This window comes from Heterocephalus glaber, unplaced genomic scaffold, assembly GCF_053883595.1.
Source record: "Heterocephalus glaber isolate CG9 unplaced genomic scaffold, H.glaber_assembly_v1.0 deba00000809, whole genome shotgun sequence".
Lineage (NCBI taxonomy): Eukaryota > Metazoa > Chordata > Mammalia > Rodentia > Bathyergidae > Heterocephalus > Heterocephalus glaber.
The window spans coordinates 272,919-297,773 of NW_028258163.1; the positions used below are offsets into that span (position 1 = coordinate 272,919).

The following is a 24,855-nucleotide window of genomic DNA, read 5'->3' on the forward strand; positions in this document are numbered from 1 at the left end:
TATTAGATGAAGATGACTTAGAAGATGACTTAGAGCAGTATGGACTTTGGAGGGAGGTAAAGACATGGGTATAATTGCTATTTACTCTCTTTTTTTTTTAAAGACCTTGTTGTGTTTCCCAGGCTGGCCTTGAACTTGTAGTCTTCTTGTCCCAGCCTTCTGAGTAGCTGGAATTACAGGCATATGCCATCACATGTCATTGCTATATTAATCTCTGAATTCTACTGTATATCTCTTTGGTGAATAGTTTTTAAAATAGCGTGGCAATTCTCACTTGATGAGGATTAGCAAACTTCCCACAGCTAATAGCATATTGGTAACAAGATTTAATAAAAGAAATTATAGCTTTAAAAAACTCACATGATCACTCAATTTCAGACAGCTGTGTTTTTTTAGCATTTCTAAAGTAAGTCTTATGAAAAGAATTACATTCTGCCAGGCATGGTGGTGCACACCTGTTCTGCAGCAGTGAGGAAGGGAGGGGCTAGAAGATCAAAAGTTCAAGCCCAGCTAGGGCAACTTAATCACTTACTGAGACCCTGGCACAAAATCTAAAAATTAAAAAAAAAGGACTGGGGTTGTAGCTCAGTTTGAAAGCCCTGGGTTCAATCCCTAATAGTACCTTAAAAAAAGTTATTTTCATTTGATGTTTTTATGCCATAGATTCACATGTAAACCACAATGGTAACCCAGGTACTTCAAAACAGAACCCTTCCAATCCTCTTCAGCATTTAAATCCTGGCTCAAACTTGGAGAGTGAACCCAGAATTCAAATGGATATACTAAAGCAAGCCACCAAGGATAGAGTTGGTGATTTCCACAAATTGAAGCAAAGTAAGTCAATTAATGAATATTTGCTAAAAAGATTTCTTTAACTATGTTTATTTACAAGAGCAAATTAAGGTCTTCATTGTTATACTCTATAATGAATGTATAGTGAAATTTGTGTAAAGAAAGTGAGATGTTAAAATTCAAGTTTTAAATAGATTACTTTAAAGAACACTGTTCTCCGGTGTTAATAAATTTCAGGTGAGTTGATGTTTTCAGAATGCTATTATTTCTTATTAATTTAAAAATTTTTTAGAAAAGATGTACTTTTTTAGGGTAGTGGGGAACTTTGACTAGAAGTTTGCAAAAATGGAGTATTCTAGGAGGAACTGCAGTAGTGAGTGGGCCCAGTACTGCCTCCTCTTCCTTTGACTTGCAGCTTGCTTCAGTTAAGTGTTTGGAGAAAAGTGAAACAATTGAACAAATTCATAGTATTGTGTAATAAAGTATTGTACTTAATTATTTCAGAGGTATTGATTTTGACAGTGGGTAATCCCTGCTAATCGGCATAGCTGTCTAGTTGGTGGATTCTCAGGAAGGATAAGAAGAAATTCTGGTAGCAGAGAGAATTTAGAACAGCAAAGTTAGCTCCGTTCAGTGGTGCCTTTCATTCCTCCTTCTTCCCATGGCTTCTTCCTGTCTTAGTCTGAACAGACAGAATACCTGACAGCTCTGGCTTGTCTTTGGTGTTTATGATGGCCTCTATTGCAGCAGCTGTTCAGAGCAGTGTGTAGGCAGTTACTTTTACATAGATTGAGAACTGGACATGTTAGTATTTGTGAATTTATTCAGGATTTTTTTAACAGTTCATCACTTTTCTACATATATATGAATATTGCTTTTTGGTATTTTGATTAAAGTATTACATGAAAATATTTTTACTTGCAAGAATGTGACTAGCTTTTTAAATGTAGCAAAAAAAATAAATCTTTTTTGCAAAATCCTGTTGGCAGGGCCAAGGATTTAGCTCAGTGGTGCAGCCAAGCACAAAGTCCCGAGTTCAGTTCCCCAGTACAAAAAACTAAAACAAAACAAAACAAAAAAACCTTCAAAATCCTGTTGGGAAATTGTCCTGGAAATTTTTAGTTCAACAAGAAACTTGTAGTAAGAGACTAACAAAATAATATCTTACTTTGGTCTTTTAATATTGTCTTTTAAACTTACATTTATCTTATAACATTTTTTTATTGTTGTCTTACTTTGTGGGGCTACCTATTTTGGGGTAAAGAATATAACTGAAAATAATTTCTGGGAAATTATCACTTTACAATTATATTGAAAACAGTCTTGAGTTTTAAATTTTTACTCTAAATTCTTTTCTATGTATTATTAATATGATAGAATTGAAATCAATACATGTGCTATTTTTTATTTGCTTTAACATTATTTTTTTACATACTGTTTTATTTATTAGTTATTTACTTATAATTTTAAATATATACATACACACATGCAATAATAGTTTACTTAGTTTTACTCTCTTATTGACTATCTAGATCACTTTATATTTTCTCTTTTTAATTGTCATGACTTATCTTTTTTCGAATTATTTCCTATGCTTCCTACTTTGGATGTTCTTTTAAAAATATAGTCCTAGCAAGGAGTGGTGGTGCACACCTGTAATCCTAGTACTTTGAGAGGCTGAGGCAGAAGGATTATAAATTAAAGCCCAGTCTGGGCAATTTAGCAACACCCTGTCTCAAAGTAAAAAATAAAAAAGGGCTGGAATGTTGTTCAGTATGAATGCCTCGAGTTCAGTTCCCACTGCTGAAAAAAACAAGAAGCGTAGTCCTGCTGATGTTGTGGTGCATAGCTATAATCCCAGCTATTTGGGAGGTTGAGGAATACTGCAAATTCAAGGCCAGCCTGAGAAGTTTAGCAAGACCTTGCTCAAAATAAAAATAAAATGGGTTAGGGATGTGGCTGAATGGTAGAGTGCTTGCTTAGCCTTCTGAGGCTCTGGGTTCAAGTTGCCTGGTACAGAAAAAAATAAAAGTATAGTTCTAAGAATGAAATTACTAAGTCAACATACTTGACTAGCTTTTTTAGTGCCTGTTATATAGTATATTATCTGAGTGTTCTTTAGAACAATCTCATAATATCATTAGACGTATTTAAGTTTATCCATTTTTCTGAGACCTGGCTGGCCATGTTGACTTTGATCTTTTATTAAGGCATTTGGAATAGAATGCTTATTTAAAGATGTTTTAGTAAGCACTTACTTTCTAGTGGCGTATCTTTATTTTTTATTTTATCTTTTTTGTTTTTTGTTTGTTTTGTTTTGTTGATAGAGGGTCTTGCTATGTTGCCCAAGCTGGCCTCAAACTGCTGGGCCCAGATGATCCTCCTGACTTGGCCTCCTAGTATCTGGGACTGTGGGTACAGCCCACTGTGTCCAGCTAGTCTATGTTTTTTATGTGAGAAATTTTATTATAGTTATTTTCTGGTATATAATCTGTACATAAGTTTTGATCACTTAGCCTGAGAACTTTGTAATTTGTCCTATATATTTGTATTGAATCTTTTTAAATAATTCGGACTAACTTCTTCTGGGTTTGTTTGTTTGTTTGTTTGTTTTGGTACTGGGGCTCAAACTCGGGACCTTGCACTTGTGAGGCAGGTGGCAGAACCACTGTAATTTATACCACAGTATTTTATAATTTTAATTTTACCACAGTAATTTATAACTTCTTATAAATTACTTTTATAACAGTTTTATTCTTCTGTTGCCTTTCCTGATAGTATGTTTTGTCATATAAAAGGTTTTTCTTAATTAAAATAACTTTTGTTGTGGTAATAAGATTCACCAAAGTGTACATTTCAGTGGCATTTAATGTATACATGATATTGTGCAGTCATTATCGTGTCTAGTTCCAGAACTTTCTCATCACCCTAAAAGAAAACCCCCCTATCTATTAAGTAGTCTCTCCCATTCTCTACAGCCCAAAGGCCCTGGCAACAACTAACCTACTTTCTGTCTCCATGGGTTTACCTATTCTGGATATTTCATATAAATAAAATCACAAAATATGTGGCCTTTAGTGTCTGGCTTCTTAGCCTATGTTCAAGGTTTAGCCATGGAGTAGCATGTATCAGTATTTTATTCCTTTTTATAGCTAGATAATATTCAGTTGTATGGATACATTTTGTTTATCCACTTCTTTGTTGATGAACATGTGGTTATTGTGAATAGATGGTGCTGCTAAAAAGATTCAAGCAGTACAGGTCTTTGCTAGGCACGTATTTTTATTTCTTTTACTTATATACCTAGATATGGAACTGCTGAGTCATATGGTAATTCTATGTTTAGCTTTTTGAGGGATTGCCAAATGGTTTTCCACAACAACTGCACCATTTTATGTTTCTATCAGCAGTATACAAGAGTTTACATTTCTCCATATCCACACCAAAACTATATACTCCTTTCTCCTTTCTTTTCCTTCCTTCCTTCCTTCCTTCCTTCCTTCCTTCCCCCCTCCCTCTCTTTCTGTGCAATAATATCTCTTTGAGGGTTTTTGTTTGCTTGTTTTGCAATGCTGGGGATCAAATCCAGGGCCTCACACATCCTAGGCAAACTTATTGTGCTTTTGATTTACATTTCCCTAATCACTAATGATACTAGCATCTTTTTGTGTCCTGTTAGCCATTTGTATATCCTCTTTAAAGAAATATTCATTCAAGTCTTTTGGCTTTTTTTTTTTCTTATGCTAGCTATATAGATCAACCCAGGGCTTGACACATGCTAGGCAAGAGTTTTTACCACATACTGTAGCTGGGCTAGGTGAGGCATGCCTATAATTCCAACACTCTGGGAGGCTAAGGCAAGAGGATCACAGGTTCAAGCCCAGACTGGGTAATTTAGCAAAATTTAAAAAAAAATTATGTGTGTGTGTGTGTGTGTGTGGGTGTGGGTGTGGGTGTGTGTGGAACAAGAGCTCTACCACTGAGCTCCATCCTCATCCCAGATACTAATTTTTATATTTTTATTTATTTGTGTGTTCATTTTGTTGGTAGTGTTAGGGGTTGAATCCAAGGCCTTGTGCACACAAAGAATGTGTTCTACCATTGAGCTTTGCCAGTTCCCCTTTGCCCAATTTTTAAATTGTTATTTGCTTTGCAGTTGAGTTGTAAGAGTTCTTTACATAGACTGGATACTATACCCACATTAGATACTTGACTTGCAAATATGTTTGCCCATTCTATGGATTGTCTTTTACTCTTAATAGTGGCCTTTGATACAAAAAAGTTTTTAATTTTGATTAAGTCCAGATTATTTCTTTTCTTTTGTTACTCATACTTTTGGGTCATATGTACGAAACCTTTGCCAAAATCACAGACATGGTTTCATCTAAGAATGTTGTAGGTTTAACTCTTATATTTAGGTCTTGGATCCATTTTAATTTTTCTGTGTGGTGTGAGGTAAGGGTCTGACTGCATCCTTTCATTATGCATATCCATTTATCCAAGTACCTTTTTTTTTTGGTACCAGGGATCAAGCTCGGGTCCTTGCACTTGTGAGGCAGGTGGTGGAACCACTGAGCTAAATCCCCAGGCCTTTTTTCATTTTTTGAGACAGGGTCTCACTATATAATTCAGGCTAGCCATGAACTCACTCTCTATATAGCCTGGGCTGCCCTCGAACTCATGGTGATTCTCCTGCCTCAGCCTCCCAAGTGCTGGGATTAAAGGTGTGCGTTACCACACCAGGCCCCAAGTACCTTTTTTTTTTTTTTTTTTTGGTACTGAGGATTGAACTCAGGACCTTGCACTTGTGAGGTAGGCAGTGGAACCACTGAGCTAAATCCCCAGCCTCCAAGTACCTTTTATAAGAAAACTCCTCTTGGGCTGGGGATTTAGCTCAGTGGTTCCACCACCTGCCTTGCAAGCGCAAGGTCCCAAGTTTGATCCCCGGTACCAAAAAAAAAAAAGAAAACGCCTCTTTCTCCATTGTGTGATTTTGGTATCTTTGTCAAAAAATCAGTTGACCACAGACATATGAGTTTACTTCTTTCTGTTTTATTACTTATCTTCCATTGGTCTTTATGTTTATCCTTATGTTGGTATCAGTCATAAGGATTATGTTATTTGTAAATTAAGAAATATGAGTCATTCAACTTTATTTCTTTTTTTTTTTTTTGGTACTGGGGATCAAACTCAGGACCTTGTGCTTGTGAGGCAGGCAATGGCACCACTGAGCTAAATCCCAGCCTCAACTTTATTCTTCTTCATAAAGTTACTGAGCTATCTACGATTTCTTGAAATTGCATGTGACTTTTAGGATCTGTTTTTCTACTAAAAATCCAATTAGAGTTTTAACAAGAATATTATTGAATGTGTAGACCAATTTATGGAAAATTACCATCGTAGCAATATTAACTATGTCACCAAATCTGTGAATATGGGATGTCTTTCTGTTTACTTAAATCATCTTTAATTTCTTTCAGCAATGTTTTGTAGTTTTCTAAAACTCTTGGTTAAATGTATTTCTAAAAATTTTATTCTTTTGATATTCTTATAAATCAAATAGATTTCATTATTTTTTTCTGATTGTTCATTGATTAGGACTGATTTTTTGTGTATTGATCTTGTATCCTGCAGCTTTGCTGAATATGATGTGAAAAGCTTATACTTGTATATATTCAAGTATATCTATCTTGACTCTTAGGACAACCTCCACTTCTTTCTCTTTTTTTCTTTTTTGGTATCAGGGATCGAACTCGGGTCCTTGTGCTTGCAAGGCAGGCGCCGGAACCACTGAGCTAAATCCCTGGTCCTCTTTTATAGAAAATGGTCTATCTTCCATTTAAGCACAAATATACTACTCAATTTTTTTTCTAATTATTTCACCTCTTTGGAATTTGTAGTAATTCAAGTTATTTTCTCAGTACTGATACTCATTTATTTCAGGATTCTTAATTTTTTAATTCTCCTTTGGTATTATTTCTGAGTTTTTGTTCACACATTAAATTTCTTTACTGCTTTTAACCTATCTCCAGAATTTACATTTTTGCAAAATCTTGTCTTTATCCCTACCTTATGGGTTTGAAAACTATTGCTTCATAGTAAATTAAACTTACCTTAAAGTTTTAAAAAGCTTTTTTTCTTTCAAGCAAATTTCTTTTCAGTTTTGTTTTGTTTGTTTGTTTTCTTGGTACCAGGGATTGAACTCAGGACCTTGCACTTGAGAGGCAGGCACTGGAACCACTGAGCTTAATCTCTGGCTCAGGACCTTGCACTTGTGAGGCAGACAGCGGCACCACTGAGCTAAATCCCTTGCCCTGATCTTTTTTTTTTAGGTTAGATCTAAGTGTTCCCAAAATTTTGTTAAGTAGCAGAAGTAATCTTTTGCAGAATAGAAAGCTGATGACACATGGACATATCCAGCCAACATTAATTTTTTGGACCCAAACAATATTATTTTTTAAAATTGAAAATTGTTGCCAATCATTAAAAAAATCAGGTGATTTCACATAAATTTCTCAGTATGTGAAATCTATTAAACCAGAAACTTTTTGCAAACCAGAATGTTTGACACAATCACTGGAACTAATTATAACTTTTCTTTAGAATGATGCTTGTCCAGTCCAGTTTCTTCTAACTCCTTCTGACATAGTACATCCATATTACTTGTCCACTGCCTATAGGCATTAGGGTTTGTGACCTTTTTCTACTGCATGAGAATATAGAGAAAGATCTTCTAGTTGGTCAAGGACAGGGGCTCAGTATTTTGGAATTCATGACACTATAGAAAAGTGTAAGGCTATGCTAAACTTGAGAGTGAAGTATTAACTGTGTAATTCAGCAACTAAGAAACATCAGAATGAGAAATGATACTGAAAAAGATCAATGAAATGATTGTGGTCTTAAGAGAAATGATACTAAATTGAAAATGTTAGAGGCAAAGTAGTGTTGTCATGATGAGGCCTTGCTGATTAATGGAAAATGTGACGTGGGAAGAGGGCTAGTCTAAGCAGGTAAAGGAATCTTTTTTTTTTTTAATGGCATTGAGGGATCAAACCCAGGGGGCACTCTACCACTAAGCTATATCCCCAATCCCCTCCCCCCTTTTAATCTTCACGGGACCTCCCTAAATTGCCTGAATGAGACTCAAACTTGTAGTCCTACCTTAGCCTCCCTAAATACTGGGATTACAGCATGCGCCACCAAGCCCAGCAGGAATCTGTTTTTCTGTCTTGACTACTTTTACATCATGGAGAGAAAACAAATAAAATCTCAGTCCATATCTTCATCTAATTTTACTTCAGGTAGAGATAAAATGTATGTGAAAGAGATTAACAAATGCACATGAGGGCCAGGGATCTTAGCCAGTGGCACCGCGCCTGCCTCGCAAGGGCAAGGTCCTGAATTCGATCCTGAGAACCAAAAAAAGAAGCAAATGACATTTTAAAATATTCTGAAATATAAAAGCATGTGAGTCTGTGTACAAAGTAACATGCAATCAGAGCCATTTGAAAATTTTATTTAAAACATTTACTATTAGATATGGAGTGGGGCTTAGACTTTATATTGTGGTCACTATAATATTTTGGGTAATTTGTAATTTAATATTTTGTTTTACAGCTTAAGATATTTAGAGTGATATATTTACAAAATGTGCATGTTTTTATAAATTTAATTTTGAATTACCATATTATGTGAACATGGCTAGAATATTTTGGGTGTGTTTTGCCATATTTAGAAGATATATTTGGGTTTGTCTAAAATGTAGAATGTCGGCTATATGATAACATAAAATATAGTTGGAAGGATACTTCAAGTAAATATTCAGACATCCTTCAAAATAGTTGAAACCAAGAACCTATGGGAGGTCTACCTTTTTGCAAGTTAGGAGGGAAATATCTCCTGTATTTAGATGGCTTAAACTGAAAACCAGTTCACTTCAAATGTCAGCCCCCTACTGAAAGTAACAAGGAAATAACAGTTATTTCATACAGTAGGGAGTGATTGTTGATCAAGCTGTGTCTCGGGTGTGCTTTTGTGTGTAGCTTCAGGGATTCGCTTAATTAACAGAGGTTAAACATTCTCCTCTACAACATTGGAGAAGCAAGCTAATCTATCAGAGAGTACATGATTTTCCTTCACATATCAAATGTGCTCCTCTGTTCCCCTCTCCCCATGATAGGTATTGAACCTAGCACCTTGAGCATGCTAGCCACATGCGCTGCCACTGAGCTACATCCTAACCCTTTTTTTAAGACAAGGTCTAGCTTAGTTGCCTGGACTGACCTCAAATTTATGATCTTCTTGCCTCACTTTGCCTCAGCCTCCTTAATAGCTGGGATTACAGGTATACCTACCAAACTTTGCTTATATGTGGAATTTTAAAAGTATTTTTCAGCCTCTGGTCCAAGCTTAGCAAGTCCAACTTTGACATATTCACTGTGTTCATAAACATAACAATAGACGAAATATAAGAACTGGGGATTAAGCTCAGTGGTATAGCCCTTGCATAGCATGTGAAAGACTGATTTTGCCAGCACTGCAAAAAACAAAAGGATATGAAAAACTAAAAATGTATTGATAGGCTGAAAGTCATGGTAAACATTTCTGTGGTCAAGAAACAAGAGACTGGGGATGTTACTGAGTGGTAGAGCACTTACTAGCATGACTGTTGCCCTGGGTTCAATCCCCAGCACCAAAAAGGAGAAGGAAAAAAGTGGATGGTGATGAGAGGAACTGAGCACTAGGGTGTACTGAGTGCCAGGTCTGAAAATTCAGGTTTCTAAGAATTTGACTGTAAGGATCAGTAAGAATAAAATAGTGCCACTTGGAGTAAGAGCCAGGCTTACTGCTTACTGCTGGGACCTAATTCTTATCTCGTCCTTCTTAACAGATGAAGCAGAAAATAAACTGTTTTTGACTACTATCAAGGACTAGATTGTAGCAATCTGAAGGCTTAAGGAAATAGGAAGGTACAGGCACAACTTTGTGACCATGAACTAAACATTACCACCATTGTTTTATACTGAATCTGTGCTGTCTTTAGTAGCAGCATGGAGTAGAAGCTCTGAAATGTGATTATAAAATCTAATCCTATAAACTGGCTGGCTATGCATGTATCCCTGTAATATAATGACTGTAACTCTTTAGGGAAGATACGTAGAAGGGGAATAGCTGGGTCAGATGGAATTTCTATTTTTAGTTTTTTGAGGAATCTCCATACTGATCTCCATAGTGACTGTCCCAGTTTATATTCCCACCAACAATGTAGAAGAATTCCTTTTTCCCCACATCCTTGCCAGCATTTATTATCTGATTTCTTGACGAGTGCTAATCTTTCTGGAGTAAGATGGTATCTCAGTGTTGTTTTAATTTGCATTTTTCTAATGGCCAGCAATGTTGAATTTTTTTTGTGTATTTATTGGCCATTTGTACTTCTGAGAAGTATTTGTTCATTATACTTGCCCACTTTTTGGTTGGGTCTTTTATTTGGGGGGATCTAAATTTTTTTAGTTCTTTTATATATTCTAGATGTTAAACCTCTGTAGAATAGCTGACAAAATTTTTTCTCATTCTATAGGTTGTCTCTTCACTCTGTTGGTTGTTTCCTTTGCCATTTGGTATGATCCCATTTGTTGATTCGCAATATTATTTCTTGTGCCATTGGTGTCCTGTTTGGAAAATCTTGCCTATGCCTGTGTCTTTAAGAGTTTTATCTATTTTATCTTCCAGCAGGTTAAGTGTTTTTATTTTAACTATTTTGGGGGGGGGGGGTACCGGGGATCAAACTCGGGACCTTGCACTTGCACAGGAGGCGGAGAAGCCACTGAGCTAAATCCCCAGCCCTTTATTTTAATATTTAGATCTTTGATCCATTTTTATTTTAGTTTAATACATGGTGAGATATGTGGATCTACACTCAGTCTTCTGCATGTGGATAACCAGTTTTCCCAGCACCATTTATTAAAGAGGCTGTCCTTCCTCCAATGTATGTTCTTGGTCCCTTTGTCAAATATCAGATAGCTGAATGTGCCTGAGGTTGTTTCTGCTTCTTCTGTTTTGTTACATCAACCCACATGCCTGTTTTTGTATCAGTTCCATGCAATACAATCTATAATGGCGAAATCTTGGAAATGGCCTATATGCCCATCAACAGATAAATAGATAAAGAAAATGTGGCATTTATACATGATAGAGTATTACTGTGCCATAAAGAAAGATAAACTTGAAGCATTTGTAGATAAATGGATACAATTTGAGACCATAAATTAAGTGAAATAAGTCAGACTCACAAGCTTAAATATCACATGGTTTCTCTGCAACTCAACAAGAAACTCAGCAGGGCCAGGGATTTAGCTCAGTGGCACTGCACCAGCCTCACAGGGGCAAGGTCCTGAGTTCGATCCTCAGTATCCAAAAAAAACTCAACATATACATGGAGGGACAAAATAAAAGTTAGATAAATAGAAAGTAGGTAGGGCCGGGGATTTAGCTCAGTGGTTCCAGCACCTGCCTTGTAAACTCAAGGTCCCGAGTTCAGTCCCCAGTACCAAAAAAAAAAATAAAGTAGGGAGATTTTTTCAAATGGATAGGGGCACAAGAGATAGAGGGAGAGGGGAGGGGAAAAAAGGCAATGGGAAAAAAATTGAGGAGAAAATAGAGCTTTTGCAAATGGGAAAGGGACCAAGAATTGGAAGGAGCAGGGAAGGAGAGGGGTAGGGAATTTTTTAAAAATTAAGATGTAATATATACGAATTTCCCATGATAAATGTAGTCATTATGTACTGCAAACATGTACTAATAAGAAAATAGAATAGAAAATCTAATCCTAGACTAAAGAACTGGGTGAAAGCAACTTGAAGAAGACTATAGATTATAGGAGTGAGCATGAAAAGAGAGATATATAGATAAGAAACATAGAACACTCCCCATACAATGAAAATTAACAAACCAAAAACATGGGACAAACTGGATGCCAAAAGACACATTAAGAATTGGAACATGAAGCCGGGCATGGTGGCACATGCCTATAATCCTAGCACTTGTGAGGCTGAGGCAGGAGGATTGCCATGGGTTCAAGACCATCATAGGTTACACAGTAAGTTCAAGACCAGCCTGAAATACATAGCAAGACCCTTTCTCAAAAATAAAATAAAAATACAGAAATGGAACATGAAAATGATTTTATGTAACAAACTGCAAAAAACTTAGAAATATGTTTAAAAGTACTCAAAGAGATACATGAGAGAATAACTTTAACAGATTATGAAATAGGCAGAAATAAAAACATACATATAAAATATAATTATATATTTTAGAAATGAAAACAAAAAAAATTTTTTTTTTGGAACTGGGGATCAAACTTGGGACCTTACACTTGTGAGGCAGGCAGTAGCACCACTGAGCTAAATCCCCAGCCCAAAAAATAACTATTGACCTGAAAACTTAGTATGGGAAGTGGGCATGGTGGCAGGAGGATTGCAAATTTGAGCCCAATCTGGGCAATTTAGCAACTTAGTGAGACCCTGTCTTAAAATACAAAAAATAAAAGTGCTGGGAATGCACCACAGCGTAAAGGTTCTGGGTTCAGTCGCAAGTGCTGAGGTAGTGGGGGACTTCAGTGTGAGACTGTAGACCATGGACATAGTTGGCCAAAAGAAATGATTTGGAAATTTGTGCTAAGATATCCACCAAGAAGATAGCAGCACAAAGTGGCATATAGATATATTATGTGTCATGTGCACATAGCAGAGCTGTTGGGACAAACAGATGTACGTATAATAGGAGTTTTAAGAAGACAGTGGAGGAGCCGGATGTGGTGGCACACACTTGTAGTCCCAGCACTTGGGAGGCTGAGGCAGGAGGATTACCATGAGTTTGAGACCACCCTGGGCTACATAGTGAGTCCAAGGCCAGCCTGACCTATATAGTGAGACCCTATCTCAAAAAAAAGAAGAAGAATACAATGGAGGAAATGGCAAATAATTAATACTTGTCAGGAATTTTCAAGAATTTAAAAAGCTAGAAATATTCCTCAACTGAAAATAGATTTGGCTTCTGAGATTGAATGTACCTACTAAATATCAGAAAGTATAGATGAAGAAAATCCAGATTATTTCCAATGAATGAGTTATATTAACAGCAGACTTTTCATCAGCAAATCAAATGACACAAGATAGTGGAATATTATCTTTAGTATGATAAATGGAAAGTAATTGCCAATACAGAATGTTACACCAGCTAGGGAGGACAAAATGAATACATGTTCAGTTATTAAGACTAGGGTTACCTCTCATAGACCTTCAACAGAAGAAGAGTACAGTTTATTCTTTTTTTATTATTATTTTAAAAGTTTGCATTTATTTGCAGCTTAATTCTTTTGTGTAGTGCAATAGCAATGCTGTGAATGATAAGAGATATTTTATATTGCTATTTTGGCATGATTTCCCTTAAAAAAATAAAACACAAAAAACTGGAAACTGGCTTGCCAATAGGCTTTGTTTTGCTATATAATGATTTACTGCATAAATCAATAAAAACAGGATTCACAAATAAATCATATTCATAATATAGTTAAACACAGTTAAACATAATCATATTTAAAAATATGCTTGATGGAAACTAACTGAAGTAAATTGTACTCTTTTTCAGATTATTTGAAGTACTTTGTAAATGGAATTCAGCTTATGGAAAGTCATGAGTTTACTGATATTGATTTATTAGATTGATTTATTAGCATATTGATTTATTAGATTAACTTTGTTTACTTAAAAAATAGCTGCCTTTTCTGAAAATGTTTACTAAAATATATAGGAAAGGTCTTTCGTGTAATTAAAAGTGCTCAGATATTTATGAACAAAACCTCACTTGCCCGTGAACTAGCACAAACAGTCAACAAATGGGATCTCTTCTTATTAAAAAGCTTCTGCACAGCAAGAGAAACCACCAGCAGTTTGAAGAGACAATCCACAATGTGGGAAAAAATCTTCACCTGCTCTTCCTCAGACAAAGGTCTACTATCTCGAATCTATAAAGAACTTACAAAGATCAGATCTCCCAAATTTAAAGACCCAATCCAAAAATGGGCATCTGAAATGAACAGACATTTCTCAGACAAAGAAGTAGAAATAGCAAATAAATACATGAAAAAATGTTCAACGTCACTGGTCATTCGAGAGATGCAAATGAAAACAACGCTGAGATTCCACTTCACTCCAGAAAGAATGGCTGCTATCATGAAATCAACCAATAACAAATGCTGGCGGGGCTGTGGGGAAAGAGGAACCCTGCTCCACTGCTGGTGGGAGTGTAGACTGGTGCAAGCACTGTGGAAATCAGTATGGAGATACCTCAAAGAACTAGGACTGGAAATCCAATTTGACCCTGCTATTCCACTGCTGGGGATCTTCCCCAAAGAATTAAAAGAATCATACCACAGTGATATATGTGCACCCATGTTCATAGCAGCACAGTTTGTAATAGCTAAAACTTGGAAACAGCCCAAATGCCCATCAACTGGAGACTGGATCAAGAAAATGTGGTTTTTTAATAAAATGGAGTACTACTCAGCCATAAAAAATGAAAAATTAGAGACATTTATAGCTAAGTGGATGCACATTGAGGCAGTACTCTTAAGTGAAATAAATAGGACACAGATGTGTAAATACCGAATAGTTTCTCTGGTGTGAGAAACTGAAAATGTAAATAAGGACTAAATGTATAATAGGTCATGTGAAATAGGAAGAAAAGGGGCAAAGGGGAAGGAAGTGGGAGGGCTAAGGGAAAGGACAGAAGGGAATGGGATTAATATGAGGAAATGGAAAAATAAGAACAAAATCTTTGTAAATAGGGAGGGCTGGAGGGGTTGAAGGGAGGGCTGGGCAAAGGTGAAAAACAAAAACCAAGAGAGACTATGTAAAGGTGCAAATTTCCAATGATGAATGTCATTATATTGTATACCTAAAATGTACCAGTGATTAGAATGAATAATCGATAATGCAAAATAGGAAGAAAAGGTCCAAAGGGGTAGGGTTAGTGGGAGGCACAGGGGAAAGGAAAGAAGGGAAAGGAAAAAATGATGAGAAATGGAAAAAATGGAAATAAAGTCTTTGTAAATAGGGAAGGGTGGAGGGCGTGAAGGGAGGGCTAGGAATGGGGAAAAAATAAGAACCAAGATGCATTATATAAAGGTACAATTCCCAATGAGAAATGTAATTGTGTTGTATACCTACAATGTACCAATAAAAGAATTTAATACAAAAAAAAGTGCTCAGATATAATATGTATCATGCTATAATCATAATTTACAATATATTTTCAAAAAAATGACAATATTTGGAGTAGTACAGTTTATTCTTTAATAAAAGAAATTTGAAAAGAGATAACAGCTACAAAAAAATGATAAAATCTCATTAATGAAATCTAATGGTAAACTTAATTAGCTAGTGATTCAAGAAAACTATTTCTGTGTTAAGACAGTAAAAACAGAGAGTGTGCAAGGATGAAGGGAACTAAGATCTATAGCCTCTTTAGAAAGAGAACACAAATACTGAATTTTCAAATTTATAAAGTATGTGTGTTTAAAAATTACGGGAGCCAGGTGTGGTGGCACGTGCCTGTAATCTCAGCATCTCAACACTTCAGAGGCTGAGGCAGAAGAATCACAAGTTTAAAGCCAATTTAGACTACATAATGAGATCCTTTCTCAAAAAGAAAAAAGATATTCCTCTTTTCTGTTTATACATTCAAGAATTTAAAGGGAGACTTGAACTGATAGTTGTATATCTATATTCACAGCAGCATAAGTTACGATACCCAAAAGGTGGAAGCAACCCAAGTTCCAACTGATGGATAAATAAAATATGGTGTACATATACAGTGGGATACCATTCAGCTTTAAAAGGAAGGAAATTCTGGGCCGAGGATTTAGCTCAGTGGTTCCGCCGCCTGCCTCACAAGCGCAAGGTCCTGAGTTTCATCTCTGGTACCAAAAGAAAAAAAGGAAATTCTGATAAATGCTACAATATGGATGAGCTTTTAAAACATTCTGCTAAACAAAATAAGTCAATCACAAAGGAGGGATACCACAGAATTCCATTTATATGAAGTGCCTAGAGTGATCAAATGTATAAAGATGGTTGAGTAGTGGTTGACCGAAGAACAGCAGAGAGCCAGCTCTTAACACCATCATAATGAGGATTAAATTTCAACATGAATTTTGAAAGGCACACTTTTAAACTGTAATAATTCTTAATTACCAAAATTGGTTCAAAAGGATTTGAAAAGTTGAATAACATTTAAAGAAGTTGAATAGGTAATCAAAAGCTAGGCCGCAATTCAAGAGTCTGCTAAAAATATTTGAATTTAGGTAGACTACTAATTAAAGGTCGCTATATGAAATTGATAATGAAATTAACAAACCAAAAATTGATTCTTTAAAAAAATTAGTGAAATAAGTCTCCAGCGTAGATCAAGACAGAGAAAGATGGCACAAATTCTTAACATCGGGAATGAAAAAAAAGTACCAAAATAGATCCTAATATTAGAGGACACTTAATAAAAGATATTTTCACCAGATGGGGTCCAAGGAGATACCCCAAAGAGGAGAATAGGACCTCAACTCACCCCAGAGTTGGTTCTTGACAATCATCTCAGAAAAAGATTTCCATGTATGTCAGTGAGAGGCACAAGCACTTATCAGACTGAGAAGGGAGAGAAGACAGCGATGTATATAGGGGGGTCTTCTTAGGGTGTGGTAGTGGTGCTGGGAATGGAGCCAATGGCCTTCACACTGAGCCTCAGACCGTTTTTTATTTTTTATTTTGAGACAGGGTCTAAGTCACTAAATTGCCTAGGCTGGGCCTGAACTTGTGATTCTCCTGCCTCAGCCTTCCAGAGACCACCACTATGCCTGGCAAGTTCATTGTTTATAACATCAAAAATTAAAAACAACTTAAGAATTCAGCAGTATGAAAATGATGAAATCGGGCCAGGGATTGAGCTCAGTGGCCTCTGCCTCGCAAGTGCAAGGTTCTGAATTCGATCCTCAGTACCAAGAAAAGAAAGAAAGAAAATGATTAGTGTATATAGTTGTTCCTTGGTGTCTGCAGGAGATTGGTTTCAGTACACCCTGTGGGTGCCAAAATGCATAGATACTCAAATCCTTTTACAAAACGGCATACTATTGGCACATAACTTACACACATCACCCTGTATCCTTTAAACCACTGGTACATTTCTTATTCGACCTAACACAGTATAAATGCTGTGTAAATACTTGTCATACTGTACTGCTTAAAGAATAATGATAAGAAAAAGTCTGAGCCAGGAAGGGTGGTGAATTCCTATAACCCCAGCACTCAGTAAACTGGCAAAAGGACCATGGACACCAGTCTGAGCTACATAGTGACTTCAAGTCCAGCCTGCTACATAGAAAAATCTTACCTCAAAGAAAAAAGTCTTTATATGTTTAGTACATATATATATTCTTTTTTGAAGCATTCTCTACAGTTGGTTTCAATCTGTGGATGTGGAACTATAGGATTTGGAGGGCTATTACATACATAAAGTGAAATCATCATAGAGGTTAAAATGAATGGACAAAGCCATATTTATCAACGTGGTTATATCTGAGAAGCCATGGGAGGGAATAAAGAAAGTTGCAGACAGGGCCAGGGATTTAGCTCAGTGGTTTCAGTGCCTGCTGTGCAAGACCAAGGACCTGAGTTCGATCCCCAGTACCAAAAAAAGAAAGAAAGTTGCAGACATTGAGGTTTCATAGAGAAGAGGAACAAAGGCAAGGGTTAGGGGTTTGCATTTCTAGGGGGTTTGGCATGATGTGGTTGTTCTTTGTTTCAGAACCGACAAAGCAGTGCAATTCCCATCGTGAGATGACTGCTCCTGCTTAGGGGGCAGCCTCAGTTATCATCATGGAGTATTTATTCCCACCTAGAGGGGCAGTTTCATCATGGGGTGATTGCATGGTTCATAATTTCAGTCCTTTGTCATAAGATGATTTTTTTTTGGTACCAGGGATCAAACTCAGGTCCTTGCGCTTGCACAGCAGGCAGTGAAACCACTGAGCTAAATCCCCAGCCCCATAAGATGATTATTGATTAGTCTTGTTATTACTGGAAATCAGGATGACTACAGAAAAGAGTGGCTCAGAAGGAAAAAATATTAAGAAGCAGATGAAATGATAGAGGCACAAAATGGAGTTAGATCAGTGACTGTAGCCTTCTTCATTACAACTAGGGAAGCTCTCTTAATCTGAGTGTCCAGGGGGACACCTGAGCTCAGCAAGTCAGAGTCCAGCCCTCCCCTCCTCCAGCAAGAACAAGCCCAAATGTTCCTTGACTTATGATATGATCATTCATACCCTGTTGTAGATTTATCCCTGCCCCGGCCTGCTGAGGATTGAAGCCCAGGAGCTGGACTTCCAGTCCTTTCTTTTTGAGACAGAGTCTAACTAAGTTGCCCAGCCTGGGTTTGAACTTATGATCCTCCTGCTTCAGCCTCCCAGAGTGCTGGGATTATAGTCATGAGCCACAGTTCCCAGCTGTTTTTTATCCTTTTTTTTTTTTGGTACTGGGGTTCGAACTCGGGACCTTGGACTTGCTCAGCAGGTGCCGGAACCACTGAGCTAAAGCCCCGGCTCGGTTTTTTATCCTTTTAATCACGTGACTGATTGGAGGCTACACTTTGCTGCTGCCACCCATCATCGAAAGCCTACTGTATATCATAGTCCAGGAAAAGATAAAATTCAAAATAAAATTTTCTACTGATTGTATTTCATTTTCACATCATCATACAGTATAAAACTGTGAGTCAAATTATAAGTCAGGACCATGAGGTTTATTCATGAGTACATAAACTCATACAGATGCTATCTTTGAGATGGGAAAGGAATGCTAGGGGAAGATACCCAAGGAACTTTAATTATATCCATTAGTATTTTATTTCTTCAAAAGCTGCAGAACAACTGTGGCAGTTGTGAAAATTAGACAAAGCTCTAGGTAATGGGGACATGGATGTTTGTGTTATTCTCGGTACTTCTCTGTATATCTAATATTTAATAAGAAAATAGAAAAATCTGGTAAATTTAATAAAGTAAATCATAATGCTAAACTAAAAAGAAGGGAAAATGTTTTATAAAGTATTTGAAAAGAGTAGCTTGCTCCATTCTGGGTTTTTGTCTCTTTTTTTATTTTTTTAGGATGAGGGATTGAACCCAGGAATGCTCTACCACTGAGCTATGCTCCCAGCTCTTTTTATTTTTTATCTTGAATCAGGTTCAACAGGTTCTCTCTAAATTGCCCAGGCTGGCCTTAAACTTTTAATCCTCCTGCCTCAGCCTCCACATTAGCTGGGATTACAGGCAGCTACATTCTTTGTTCTTTTTCTTTTTTTTTTTCTGTACCAGGGATTGAACACAGGACCTCGTGCTTGCAAGACAGGCGCAGTGCCACTGAGCTAAGTCCCTGGCCCCTGCTACATTCTTAAATATGATAAAATATAACCTTGGTGAATTTTTTTCTTGACATCAGTTCAGAAAAGGAATCAAGTAAGAATCTGTTCTTCAGTTATTCTGAATATTAAAGAATACTTGAAGGCTGCAGATGTAGCTAAGTTGGAAGAGCACTTGCCCCGGCATGTACAGTGCCTTGGGTTCAATCTCCAACACTGCAAAAAGTAAAAATAAAAAATACTTAAAGCCAAAGTGAAGGCACACACCCATAAATCGCAGCACTTTGGAAGGCTGAGGAAAGAGGATCTCCCATTCAGTCCCACCCTAAGCAACTTATCAAGGCCTTGTCTAAAAAAGAGTGAAGGAATCCTGGGGATGTAGCTCAGTGCAGAGGCCCTGGATTCAATCCGTAGTACCAAAAACAAAACAAAAAAAACCTGAATACTGAATTTGGAATATCTACTTATTTAATATACATAAGATTAATATAATTGTCTTATATAATTAATGTATGTCTCATATCACTTATCAAAAATTAGCAAATTATCTCCCACTTCAGGCCCCCCCATCCTGTGCTGGTGTGAAGGCTGACCCAGTAGGTGTGGACAAGGTCAAGGGGAAGAGGACAAACAACATATTCAGCAACACTGACAACTGAAACAAAACAAATTATCTGCTTCCCCCCCACTTATTCCCTCCCTATAGAAGCAGTCTTAAGGAAAAGCAAAAGAGCAGCCCATGGAAAGACTAGGAAAGAACAGTTCAATCTCTTTACCTTGGAAATGGGGAGATGGTAAGGTTGTGTTTGGATGCTCTTACCCCTGCTTCTTTGGTTTCTTTGCTTTTCTCTTTACCTTCCCTGAGTCAAAAAATAGATTCTTTTTTTTTTGTACTGGGGATTGAACTTGAGACCTTGTGCTTGTGAGGTAGGCGGCAGAACCACTGAGCTAAATTCCCAGCCCTAAAACAATAGATTCTTTCCTCTACCTATTACATACAGGTCCTATACATACTTTGGGATACAAAATAAGTGACCTAATATATTCCTGATAATGAAATAAATTTAAATAACTCAGCCAGTTAGTAATTTGCCTACATTTTGTGAGGAAAACCTACGGTAACATTTTTGTCACTGTGTTTGCATACGTCATTCCAGCTTTCATGATTCTGACTTTTATCTCAATAAATAGTGTCATCATATGTCAGTTACCCTATACTTGAAGTAGTCAAAACTCTCAGTATTAAATTGATTTTTTTTTGGTACCGTGGATCGGACTCAGGACCTTGCACTTGCGCGGCAGGCACCAGAACCACTGACCTAAATCCCTGGCCCTCTCAGTATTAAATTGAGTAATGCAAGAGTGAGCTGAAAGTGTTAACTGCCAAATTAATAAATGAAATGAGACTAAACACTGTATTAGTCACTTTCGTATCCCTGGAATAAATCCCCAGTACTCAAAACTTCAATTAGGAGGAGAGGTTTGTTTTGGCTCACGATTTTAGAGGGTTTAGTCCTGTGCATGACCAACTGGCTCCCACACAGAAATGGCCGTGGGAGGGCCTGATGGAGGAAAGCTGCTCAACTCATGGCAGGCCAGAGGCAGAAAGAGAAGGGAGGAGCCAGGGACTAGAAAACACCCTTTCAGTGATCCACCTCCAACCAGGCCCCACCTCCTCATAGCACATTCATCTGTGAACTCACTGGACTGAGGAGCACTGTGCCCCCAGGATCTAGTCACCTTCCCCAAAGGCCCACCCTTGAATACATAAGACTTCTAGGGGACATTCTATATCTAAATCATAACAACTACCAGTAGATAACGGCTAGAAAAAGTGGTTGCTTCCTGTAAACATTCCTTTTCTTTCTCACTAGTTTGTTTTTTGTTTTTTGTTTGGCGGGGGGGGGGGGGGGGGGGGGGGGTGTACCAGGGATCAAACTCAGGACTTTGTGCTTTCCAAGCAGGCACAGTGCCACTGAGCTAAATCCCCAGCCCTCTCATTAGGTTTTTAACCAACTCAAGTTAATTAATAATTACAATGACATGAAAAACATAAATGTATTCTTGGTAGAATAATTAAGAAATTAAAACCCATAAATTAATCTTGAGCTAATAAAGCAAACAAAAAATGCTTTATTGGGGCTGGGGATTTAGCTCAGTGGCACTGCGCCTGCCCTGCAAACAAAAGGTCCTGAGTTCAATCCCTGGTACCACAAAAAAAAAAAAAGAAAAGCTTCATTGTAGTGTTCATTTAATTTCTACTTCAGGATTAAAATTTACAGCTTAGTTTCCCTTGATTGAAATGCTCTCTCCTGATTGAGGAATGTTACTATTTGTCTCAGTTACTTTTTCTCCTTGCTGAGACAGAATACCCAACGCCTACAAGTTAAAGGAGGAAAGGTTTATTTAGCTCACAGTTGTAGAGGTTTCAGTTCATAGTTAGCTGGCTCCAAGGTAGGGTGGCATCACTGAGGAGAAACACTCCATGGCAAAGCAGGGCACCAAGCAGCAAGAAGTGACAATGCACAAGTGACAAGCAACAAACACAGCAGCTCTTTCAGTCCCTTATATTTTATTAAGGCTACTCACCCTTAGAGGAGGTAGCACTCGCACCCGCAATCCCCGCACCGGTAAACCAGTCCCAGCACTGGTGAATCAATCCCAACATCGGTGCTCCCAACATCAGTGATCCCAGCAGCACACACTCTAGAACCAGTCACATCCAGAAAACCCACCTATGACTGCGTAAGGCTGTGGGGGGGACATCTAGATACAAGCCGTAACACTTGTTATTATCCTTTCTTTCTCTGTTTTTTTAATGTTTGTGGTCTGATATTTGAGTTGTTTTACAGAATGTCTAGCATTCCATATGAAGTTCTGTGTGTTAAGGAGAAATTAAAAAGAAGCTTAATACTTTACTTTAGGTCACGTGGAGTATATGATGTAAGTTCACAATCATGGACCATCTTATTATACCAATTAGAATAAAAGAAAGGAAGATACATGAAAAATTACTTCAAACATACCATGTGCTCATTATGTATTTAATAGACTTGTTGGTTTGGCTCCAAAAAAAAAAAGAATTTAAACATTGAGAATTTCTTTCTACTAGTTTTTCAAATTTGATACTGTTCAAAGACCTTTTTTTTAATTTTAAAAATTTATATATTTTTGCAGTACTAGAGATCTAACCCAAGGCCTATACCAAGTTACATCCCCAGCCCATTTTTTATTTTTAATTTTGAGACAAGGTCTCACTAAGTTGCCCAGGCTGCACTTGAATTGTTTACAGAGTAAGCACAGTATTAGTCCCTTTACTCCTGCCTCAGCCTCCTGGAGTACTGGGATTACAAGAGTTTGTCACCATGCCTGGTTTTAGAAACTTCCAATAGCTAATGGGCACATTGCTTCTTTCTTTGTGTTCTCGTGTTTAAACTGCTGTGTTGAAGCTATCTTGTTGCTAATAGGCTCTAAGTTAATCATTTTCAGTCAGCCACCAGTGTCAGTATGATGCACAATTGAATTTTGCACAATATAAAATGCTGCAGATTAGTTCCTATTCTCGGTGAGTTTAAAAACAAAAACAAAAACAGCCAAGCATGGTGGTGCATACCTGTAATCCAGCACTAGGAAGGCTGAGGCAGGAGGATCACTGAGAGTTCAAGGCCACCCTGGTCTTCAAAGTGAGTTCAAGGACAGCCTGAAGTACAAAGTAAGAAAGTGAGACCCTGTCTTTAAAAAAGAAAAATCATAATAACTGATTATTGCCTCCTACATAAAGTTCAAACTCACTTTATCACTCTTCATATTTTTTTTTTTTGGTACCGGGGATCAAACTCGGGACCTTGCACTTGCGAGGCAGGCAGTGGAACCACTAAGCTAAATGCCCAGCCCCAAACTCACTCTATCAAATGGAAATCAACTGTAGCAACTGTTTCCATGTTTAGATGCCACTATAGATCATTGTGCTGCAGAGCACACATGGTGTCACTAATAGTTTGTTTATGTATCTGTCTCCCTTACTACACTGAGTTACAGATGATGGAGATGGCAACTATTTTGTATCACAGCAAGTAGCACACTACTGATCAAAAACATCAGTGAATCTTTATTGGATGAATGGAAAAAAATTATTATAGATACTTTCATATACTTTGTTATTTGGTTCAAAGAGTGACCTTGTTGTAAAGTGAATGGAGGAGGTCTTTAAAAATATCTAACTGTAAAGATCTTTCATAATTATCCCTAATTTGCCTAAATTTCCTCTTTCTACTTCCCAATATAATTACATTTAAATTAGCCTCTTTAATCTCCATCTTTGTTCTTACCTATTCAAGTGCTTTTCTTTCATATCTTTTTTTTTTGGTACCGGGGATCGAACTCGGGTCCTTGCACTTGTGAGGCAGGCGCCAGAACCACTGAGCTAAATCCTCGGCCCTCATATCTTTTTTAGACAGGCAAGGTTTCACTGTGTTGCCCAGACTGCTTTTGAAAGCTTAGGCTCAAGTGTTCCTCCCGCCTCTGTCTCTCAAGTAGCTAGTACTACAACAGCATGCCACTGCACCCACCTGAATGCTTCTTTTCATTTGTCATGGTCTAACATATTTGCCTCCTTTTGGGGTGGATGTCCAAGGATTGAACCCAGGGCCTGTGTACGTGCTAAGTATGTACTTTACCTACCATTAAGCTACACCAAAGGCCATTACTTGTCTTCCTTTTGAAACCTTCCCTCCTAACTCTAAACCACACTGATACATTGCCTGACAATTATATAATTTAGCAGTCTTATTATCAGTATTATGTATTTTTATCTACACTGTCAAACTGCATTGTTTAATGTGAAGTTTTCCAAATCTCCCAAACTGACTAGCAACTTTATGTGGTCAGTTTTGTTTTATCCCTTCTTCTTGTCTATGAAAATGTTGGAAACCCAGTGCTAGGGGTTAGCTCTTTGTTCAAACATGACATATATGACATATATATGTATGTATATATATATATATATATATACACATATATATTACATACTACTGCTTAAAGGGCAATTGTGTGGTCATCTGTTCTTACTGACTTAAAATTATCTGTCATTGTAATTATAATATTAAAATTTTATGGCTGAATTCAAGCTAGTCAGATAATTAAGCACTTTAAAAAAGAAACTTTAAATTGCTCTGTAAGAATATTATAATAGTTACAGATAACTGTTTACATGTTTAAAACAGCAGTTTCAAGCCAGGCGTGAGTGGCACATGCACTCAGGAAGCTGAGGCAGGAACACTGTAAGTTCAAGACCAGGCTGGGCTACATAATGAGTTCAAGGATGGCTTGGACTACATAGTGAGACCCATAATGAGTCTCAAAAAATAATAAAAATAAAGAAGGGCCGGTGGCTCAGTGGCACCATGCCTGCCTCACAAGCGCAAGGTCCTGAATTCCATCCTTGGTACCGAAAATAAATAAATAAATAAATAAACAAACAAACAAATAAATAAATAAAATAAAAAAGGGCTGGGGCTGTAGGTCAGTGGGAGTGCATTCAATTTCCAGTTCTATGATTAATTAAATTTATTTACTTTAATAAAATTAAATTTTAAAAATCTA

General features: G+C 37.2%; 1 protein-coding gene across 5 annotated transcripts in view; it reads left to right on the forward strand.

Moving 5' to 3' along the window:
* The window catches only part of Golm2 (golgi membrane protein 2), a 138,489-nt gene that overhangs the window by 101,768 nt on the left and 11,866 nt on the right, over positions 1–24,855 (forward strand). For 2 of the 5 annotated variants that reach the window (XM_004861727.2, XM_004861725.2), the window contains exon 8: positions 664–834. In XM_004861727.2, coding sequence (XP_004861784.1) covers positions 664–834 — 171 coding nt within the window. Of the gene's footprint in view, positions 1–663; positions 835–13,440; positions 13,690–13,711; positions 13,935–19,960; positions 20,068–24,855 lie in introns of those variants that run through there. The other 3 variants (XM_021241712.2, XM_021241714.2, XM_021241713.2) reach the window with 3 other exon arrangements.